We start from the raw sequence: 9,026 nt of genomic DNA, 5'->3' as shown, positions 1-9,026 counted from the left end.
TTTTTTTTTTTAAGTTGCAACCAATGCTCATACCGCCACCTACTTAACTGGAGTATATGTAGTATGAGCTGTATTCCTGGACTACTTTACATCATTAAGTAAATAAATACTTAGTTAAAAAATAAAAAATAAAAGTTGGTATGGTATAATCTCCACAATGGCTTTCTGTGTGTGTTGTACCTCACCACCTGTTGTTCCCAGAATTCTCTCAAAGTTAATTAAAAGGTTTTTCCCCACATCCATTTTAAAATTAGGTGAACGATAGCAGTATAGCCAATGTAATGTGAGCCCCTTCAATTTATTTAATTTTTATTTCTTTAAATGTTTAGTTTTTGTGTGTGTTTGTTTTAGGGTGGCAACTAACTATTACTTTTTATTATCGATTAATCTGTAGATTATTCTCCTGATTAACCAATTAGTTCTTCTGATGGGATTAGCTAGTCTATTAAATGTCAGAAAAGGGTTAAATATGTTGGTCGCTGTTTCCCAAAGCCCAAGACTGAAAGGTATTCAGTTTACTGTCATAGTAAAGACTGAAGAAACAACAAACATGGTTGCACAAAATAGTTGGTGAGTAATTTAATAGACGCCAAGTAATAGATGAATCAACTAATTGTTGTAACTGGTTTGTTTTATGCTTTCATTCATTTATTTTATTTATTTAATATTTTTTCTTATTTGTTTTTTTTTTACTTTGTTATATTTGTGTTAGGTTACTGCTGCTGCTGGTGTTGAAATGTTCATGGGTTATTATATTTCCCTTGTTCATTATATTGTTGGTTAAGAACTTGTGCATTTGTTTATTTTTTCTCTCTCTTTCTTTTCTTTATTCCTCCTCCTGTCTTTGTGTGTTGGGTTGTGGAATTAATAGCCTAAATAATCTCAAAGGTATTTTAATCCATTTAACCATCCTGATTATTTAATAATAATAAGTCTTAAGTAACCTTCTTCGCCCCACTTTCACCGTGGCTCAGTCATCATTCAAATCCAGTGCTGTTTAAAGTACCGTTTGGGACTTTATTTGAGATAAGAGAGGAAATTAGAAGGGAGAGACAGCAAAATGGGGAAAGAAATGCAACCAAAGTCTCTAGCAAGAACTGAGCCGGAGACGCTTCAATTACATGGTCAGCGCTTTCAACCCCTAGGTCACCAGCAGACCCCAGTACAATTTTAATTCTAAGTGGAGGCTTCAAGTTTTAAAAGATACCGAGTATGCCAGGGACACGTGAGGGACACATGTATAAAATTATACACAGAACATCTAGTATCAAGTTCTATACAAAGCATGGAGACGTGTGTGTGTGTGTGTGTGTGTGTGTGTGTGTGACTATTTCACTCAGTGTAAATGTCATACAACTTGAATGATGAGTTGGAGCAAGCTGTTACTGAATATAGGCTGCATATGATGATGATGTTTAAGCTCCTGTACTCAAGGGGAAATAAATGAGGGTTAGCCACCTTTCTTTAAGAATTTTAGAGACCATGCACCACCAATTGTACAATTTTACAATATCTGTGTTCTCTGAGTAGCAACCTGCAGCACTCTTAAATTAGAAGAGCCAAAGTCTTCAACATATATTTGACAGTTCATGATGAAAGAGCCAAGCTTCCTTTCAAGAGAAACCCTTTTGCACTCGATCTCCTACTAACCCAAGTTAATGACAGTGTCACGCTTGCTTATCCACCCATCATCTCTGATGCGCCTAACCTCATTAGTAATTGGACTATATGCAAAGGTGTACAGGGACTGCACGGTTTGTAATGAGATATGTAATGCTGCTAAGTTTAATTTATATGACAAGAGGGCGGATGCTTTGCGTCTTTGTCAAGGATATCTCAATAAAGTCATATTGAAGTCTGCCTCACCTACTTTGACACCTCATTTCTAATGCTTTCTAACAAGTGTCCACATTCACACTGTGGACACCTACAATCCCTGTTGCATTACAACTGAGCTCCCTGAAGTCTTCTGATGTGAATCTCCAAACTTCAGCTGTAACACTTACATCTTCCTTTTGAAATTTGTTGAAATTAGTAGAACATAATCAACAAAAAGTATTTAAAAAAAAAAACAAAAAAAAAACAGCCATAAATGTTTCACAATCATACTTTATTTCCACAGAAATGCAACCAGTGAAAACAAGGGAAACAAACTCATGAGGTCTCTCTTACTGTATATCTTTAACTGAGATCAGCAGCTTTGTGTATACTGCATGTGTTTGTGAGCATTGGTGAGGGTCCGTGATCCAGATCATCAGCATTGACTGTCATGCTAGTACCTCCAACCATAGGACCAAAGTAACTACTTATGTCCTCTAATTGATCATGTCGAACATAAGGATTTGCTGAAACACACTAGTCAAATTTTTGGGGCAACCTTTATTGCTGTCTCACATGACTTCCTAGAAAAATATGATTACCTTTGCAAACAGAGACACATTGGGAAAGAAGAAAGAATAAATCAAAATTTATACTGTAAAAATGAATTCTAAGTTACCTCTAAATTCAGTTTAACATTCATTCAATACCAACAATTAACATCATTTAAAGTGCATCAGATTAGATTTTTTTTTTTTTTTAGTAGTTTGTTTCAGATTTGCATAAAAGTTTGCTAAAAGTATATTGTAGCGTTCCCTCATCTTGTTGCTTCAAACAGTATTGCACAGTGCACTGGAGACAATGCTTAACAGCTGAGAAAAGTTATAAATACAGTGACCTTGCATATTGTGGGAGGAAATTATGGACAATTACAGTACAATATGTGCTTTATCTGCTAACACTTTCAACTTCTAGGTGAATTTAAAGCATTAAAGCTATGATGAAAACGACACCTGTAACACTGTAGTGGATGTGAAACTAGTGGAAAAAGTAAACCAATAAGACTGTATGATACACTTAAACACAAGTTAGTAACAGGAGTGGAGTAGAGTTGCCTGCCCACCCCCCCAAAAAAGGCAGCTGTATATTTACAGTTTCAAGCTTTCAATTTTTATTTTAAAAACCATCATCGGGTTGCCTGAGAAACCTCCAGATGATGGTTTTAAACCTGCAATAATAGATTTTATGGCCACCCGGGGGCAACGAAAACAAACTGTAAACACAACACTGACATCACCTCATAAATTTGATATGGCGTACGTGTTAGTAAACAGTTTCCCATGCCTATCCAGCAGATACTGAACAACTTTAGCATTCATGTGGAGTTGTGTTTCTATCCACCTGACAAATAAGTACATTATTCTGTATATAATGTGTACTGGGTGCTGAAATGCAGACTGTGCCATTCAGAATAATAATACAGAACAACCTGGCCCCCTTTGGTAACTTTAACTGTTGTGCAATGCAGCTTAAAACAATTGTGAGTCCTCAAAGTGAAATAACATCACGCATTAGAATTGATCCAACTTGCTGCAGCCCACTTGTAGTTCTGTTATGGCATGGCTAGCGAGACTGATTGGCTTGACTGCTAAACTAAGCAAGCACATTGATTTGGAGATAGGGAATACAGCACAGGGAGAGAAAGATGGCCCTGCCCTGCTTTCCCTGGCATGAGTTTGCTTTGGGCTGTGGGCAGACACATCTCCTTCTCCCTCTCTCTCACACACACGCACACACACTCTTCCAAAAGAGAAACACTGGCAACCAGAGGTGTCTGGAGACACGCACACACACACACACACACACACGGCAGACAACATTGATTTCCTGTTTGGCATTACTAAGCTGTGAGTGACACAGCTGAGGGGATCGGGCTACTCTCTGGACCACAGTGCACACAAACATGCTACGTATTCTGTCTCCCACTCCTCTCTTCTACACTCCTTGGCGACATTTTATAGACAAACATTCTCAGACCACACAGCCCATCTTGATCATATCGCCTCCCGAACATTTCATCACTACATCTCCTTTTTTTGCTCTATCATTCTGCTCTGCCTTATTATCTCTCACTGTGCATCTTTCTCATCTGCCGTATATATATCTTGCTGCCCCTATTTCTGTTTTCATTAAAAGAAATGGATTTTTCTTGGCTTCACAGAACCACGCTGACTGCTCGGCCGGTTTGGCACTAGCCAACAGGTAAACATTTTTTATCAGCCGCATGGATCCATATTCACACGCACACAAACACACATACAAGCCTCTACTCATTTCCAAAGTAATCTAGAGATGGCTTTTTTGTGTGTTCCTTTTGGCTTAAGCGGATAGATGGATCAATGTGAACTTGGAGAGTTTCTTTGCGAAAGCAAAGTCCAACAGAACAAAACAAAACAAAACACACTTGTATGTATTTTGTTTAAAAATTCAAAGTATATATGTTGATGTGGCTGCTTGGAAGTGTGAACTGATGTGTGTGTGTGTGAGTTCCCTCTGAGTTTTGTGTCAGAGCGCCTATATGTGTATCAATGTAACTTCTGTATCCGGATGTGAATGTGTATGTGTGTGTGTGTGTGTGTGTCTCTCTCTGTCTCACTCTGTCTATGTAGGGTGCATTATTGGACGCAGTAGACCAGACAGAGCCAGAGGCGTACACCAAGTGGTCACGCGGCGTGACAGAGAAGAGAGCAGAGTTGCTGTCAGAAGGCCTTTTTAACACACTGCTGCTCTCCGTTTTGGGGACATTTCGGGAGTGTTTCACTGCAAAAGGGCTCCGCAAAGGAGAGATAAACACAATTTTCCAAAACTCCCACAGAAACACCACTAAAGCCCTGAAGGCTTCCTACCTGAAAATACTGTGCTAATACCTTTGATGTTCCCAAAGAGATGTGCAAGAGAGCGAAAGGAATAAAGAGAGAGACAGCAGGGGGAAAAAAAACGATAACAGCTTAGACTCTCAAACACACATACACGCACACCCGGCAGCAGCTTCACACGTATAATGAATCCCTGTTAGCTGATGTTTTCATGTGAGGGTCACTGACGGAGATAGTTCAAGGAAGTCAGTGTGTAATGTAAAAAAATGTCCCTAACAAGTGATTTAATTGACTCCCAAATTCTTTGTTCCTAAATCAAGTGTCACTTTTCTCAACCTGAGTTTGAGTTGTTGAATTGTCTTACATCAAATCACAACATCTTTAAATGAGGCAGATCATTTTGCATTTTTGCAACCAAGGTGTTTGCACTGGGAATAAGTGTCATTTCTCTCTTTACCAGCAGACATTTGTCTTATAAAAACAGATAATATGACTCAGTAAGATTTTAAATTAGCTCTGTTGCATGCTTCTTCTCGCCAATTTCCTGTTACTGTTCACTGTTGTCAATTTAGATAATGCAGAAAATGACCCTGAAATAAGAGATATTTTTCACAGTGTCAGAGTACTTCACGTGTTTGCGCACGGCTGCGAGTGAGCCTACATTGTACATGAGCACACTTCAGTGTGTAAGAGCTTTTTTACACTACTCTTTTCTGCTACATTATGAAAGCTGATTCCTCACTTGTTTACTGTTTATCCTAATGTTCTCTCTACCCCCAGCAGAATGTCCTTTTTTTTTCTTTTTTTTTTTTTTACAGGTCTTTATTAGTTGCTTTTACATAAAATTCTGTGACCCTTTTTGCTAGTATGTGCAGGTTTTGGAGAGTGAATCTCCAAACCTCTGAACCATAAACATGTATGCACCTACAATGTGAAGCTGCTGTTGTCTTGGTCTTTCACCTCTATGTATTCTCATTTCTCTCACACATTTACACAAGCACATACTATATTTTCATTCACATTCATTGGAAGTGACAGCTCCAGAGATTTAACGAATTTGCTTTTCAGTTTCCAGTCCCCACTCCACTTCTCGTTATTTAAGTATTTCTCTGTTTCTTTCCCATGTCTTGTTTTTACCTCGGTCTTTCCCTGGGCCAACTATTACACAGGGTCACATGCATGCCACCTCTACGTTGAAAGCCAAATGCACCTGTGTGTAAGAGGTCACCGCTGTGTGAAGACAAGTGAACTCACACTTTGAAATGTGTTAATAGCCAGTGGGCATTACAAAAAAAGAAAAGGCTGACTTCTCTGAATGGTAACTCTTATTTTTGCATCAGTAGCATTCGTCTGTATGTGCAAAGCTATTAAAACTGGACATCATCTTTTTTCTTTTTTTTTTTATAGAGGCCATTTTGAGGGACTGTGGATTTATATACCACTGTGGATTGTTGTGAAAATAGGATCTTGCTACATACTATATTATGAATATTAATCAGGCTGGAGTTGTGGAAGCTAATTTAAAAACAATACAGCAGCATAATATCAATTTTGCAGACACAGACAGTCCCCAAATGGTCCATGTGGGTTTCATGAGCTCAGAGTATGTCCCTCTGACACTCAAAAACTAAAACAATCACACTATTATTATGGCTGGGGGGAGAAGAGGATGAATATCAAAGTCAGAGTGATTCCAGTTGCAAGTTTAGATGAGTAGGTTTAAGCTCCTCAGGGAATCTTTGGCTTGGGGAGGCATGAGCGACTCAAAGGGATCAGGATCTTTGTTGACCCAGGGTCTTTGAGCTTGCCCTGGTTGGGCTCCTCCAGGCTCGAGCTGGTGTACCGTGGATCCCTGAAAGGCTGTGATACTCTGCGGGGCTGAAGCAGCGAAGTGCGACAAAGACTTGGAATCTGCACCTGGGGTCCGGCGTTAAAGCAGGGAAGGCCTCTAGATGGAGGAGGCAGCTGCTTGGTCCGGTTAACCACAGGCCCTGAGGAACATCCTGCTTTCAGAGAGGCAAAGCCACTTGTGCCCCCCGGCTTGAGTGCAGGAAGCGACACAGTCTTGTGAAAGCGAGGAGGCTGCAGCATGCGAGGGCCAGTCGATCCAGCAAATCTAGGAGAGACAGAGTTCTGCAGTATTACAGCGGGGGCTCTCCACTCCAGCTGTGCTGCAGGCTGAGCTGCTGCCACTGGACTGTCTCTGGCAGTTACCCCCTGTGGAGTCCCGGAGCTCGGGCGGTGCAGGTGGGTGCTGAGGAGATAACTCAGCTTGTTGGGGTCTGCTGGGCCAGACACATTTACCATGCGGCCTTCGACACAACAGTCAGCATCTGTATGGGCTCCTCCTTCTGTACTATTCCCTGTGAGGTCACTGTGGCCCTCGGTGGGGGGAGTTTTTACTAGTCTTCCCTGGTGGAGGGGCTCGTTGAGGCAGGGGTTGAAAGGCTGTAGTATTTGAGGCTGCAGAAAAGAGGAAAGATATATCAGTAAGATAAAAAAAAAAACAATGGGCATAAAACTGTCATGAAACAGTCAGTGCATAATGATGCAGGACTTTGAGTTGTTTTTATCATGTTCCAAAAATACCTGATTTTACTTTTTTTCTCTTTTTGTGGTGTGTTTGATCTCTGTGGAAGTCAGGCTTTTGAATATTTTGCATAAGTGGAGGAATTTCAGAATCAAAAAGTGAACCACAGATTCTGTTTTTCTTTCACTGGTTTATTTACTCTTAATATCACAGCCTGTTTCCACTGCCAGTCGCTGAACTATTCCTAGAACGGGAGAGGGAAAGTCACAGAGAAAGCCCTGATTCAGCATTTAAAACAAGCAGGGGAGAATAACCTTGCAGTGTGAGTGCCTTGAATCTACTGAGGTCTTTGATTCATTTTGTGATCACTGCCGCAGAGGAGCTTCAAAACATTGCTGAGAACTATGATACCGGCTGCTTGTGTAAGCACGTGCTGAGCTGTTTACCACATGAAATTCAGACCCACCATGGTGTTGCCTTCCCCAGGAGGACATATACAGGGTACAAAAACAGAATCATGAAAACCTGTACAATCTAATGCAATCTTATAACAAACCTGCAACAATTACTGTGTTTGTTGAGCTTCAATGTCATGTTCAAAATGTGTTGATACATATTAATTATCCAGTACAACACAATACACTACGGCTTCAGACGTGTTTAATTAACAACTCCTTGACACAGACTCAACTAAATGTTGCCTTTTAAGCTAGCTCTGTCTCGTTTTTTTCTGGTTTTCCCTGTAAAGTAAACTGATGAAATGGTATTTTAGATTGCTTTCACTTACTTGTTTAATATAACAGTAAGAAATAATTCACTGATTCTAAATGTTTTCTGTATCACATCTCCGACTAATGTACTGTAGATAATTTTGCCTTAACAAGAAGCGTCACGATATTCCCAGATGATGTATAGTACTATAAAGTAACTAACCTTTTCACAACAACCCTTCAACATTCCCAGATAAGAAGCAGAATGCAAGGCCAGTAGTGCGTATTAGTTCATCCAACCACTAGCAAGCACAGCTGCTCAGTTCAGAAAAAAGTCAACATTGGACTATATATGAATATCTTACAATGTGTATTCTCTCAATGGCTTATGACCTCAACATCAATACATCCTTTATACTACTTCTAATGTTACTCTACTTAGTTTGAGATGGATTCTGAGAGGCATGCATGCTAGATGGAGTTATTCATTTTCACTATAAGAAATCAGAGAGGAAATCGTCTTTTTGCATCAATGCCCTTTGAGCAGCACCTAAAGAATCTGCACCCACCTCAAAACCCATCTAAAGCTATTAAAAAGCATGAACCCAATTTTACCAAGAAAAAGTAATAAGATCTCAGAGGATGTGAATAGATATGGAGTAGCTGTGTTGGTGAGGCTGCACTGCTTGTTTCTACCAACAGTTGTTTATATAGTGAGTGGAAATAGATGTCCAAGGCCACAGCTCCATCTCCTGGTCCCCTGCCACAATGTGTTCGCTAGTCTGTTACAAAACCCTTTTCCAGCCCTCAGTGTCAGTTTATTTCTGTTGCTGCTGTGTTTCAATTTGTCATTTGAAAACTCCTACATATACGATGTTTCTGTTGCTTCTTTTGGTAGAACTGATTAGTCTGCCAAATCATGAGGACGTTATTGAGTGTTTTTTTAGGTTTGACATCTCAACCCTAGCATGACTCAGCCTGGGAGTGAGCACTCCCTACTGACATTCACAGTTGAAAACAAAATACATAATAGACTTTGTTCCAATCCAGCAATTACATGTGATATAACCAAATTAACTAAATAAATCCAAC

At 39.9% G+C, this 9,026-nt stretch overlaps 1 protein-coding gene and 1 long non-coding RNA gene across 3 annotated transcripts in view; both read right to left on the bottom strand.

Annotated features, from left to right (window-relative positions):
* Positions 1 to 2,091: 2,091 nt before the first annotated feature.
* LOC133992327 (uncharacterized) overlaps positions 2,092 to 9,026 on the bottom strand; it is a 140,656-nt gene continuing 133,721 nt past the window's right edge. The window contains exon 2 of the long non-coding RNA XR_009927033.1: positions 2,092 to 3,652. This is a non-coding gene — a long non-coding RNA (uncharacterized LOC133992327). The remainder of the gene's footprint in view (positions 3,653 to 9,026) is intronic.
* The window catches only part of ccser2a (coiled-coil serine-rich protein 2a), a 57,059-nt gene continuing 50,124 nt past the window's right edge, over positions 2,092 to 9,026 (bottom strand). The window contains exon 10 of one of the 2 annotated variants that reach the window (XM_062431040.1): positions 2,092 to 7,157. In XM_062431040.1, the coding sequence (XP_062287024.1) occupies positions 6,423 to 7,157 (735 nt within the window). In that variant the 3' untranslated portion in view covers positions 2,092 to 6,422. The remainder of the gene's footprint in view (positions 7,158 to 9,026) is intronic. The other variant, XM_062431039.1, reaches the window with a different exon arrangement.

The sequence above is a fragment of the Scomber scombrus genome, chromosome 12 (assembly GCF_963691925.1).
Source record: "Scomber scombrus chromosome 12, fScoSco1.1, whole genome shotgun sequence".
NCBI lineage: Eukaryota > Metazoa > Chordata > Actinopteri > Scombriformes > Scombridae > Scomber > Scomber scombrus.
This window is presented reverse-complemented; position numbering and strand designations above follow the sequence as displayed.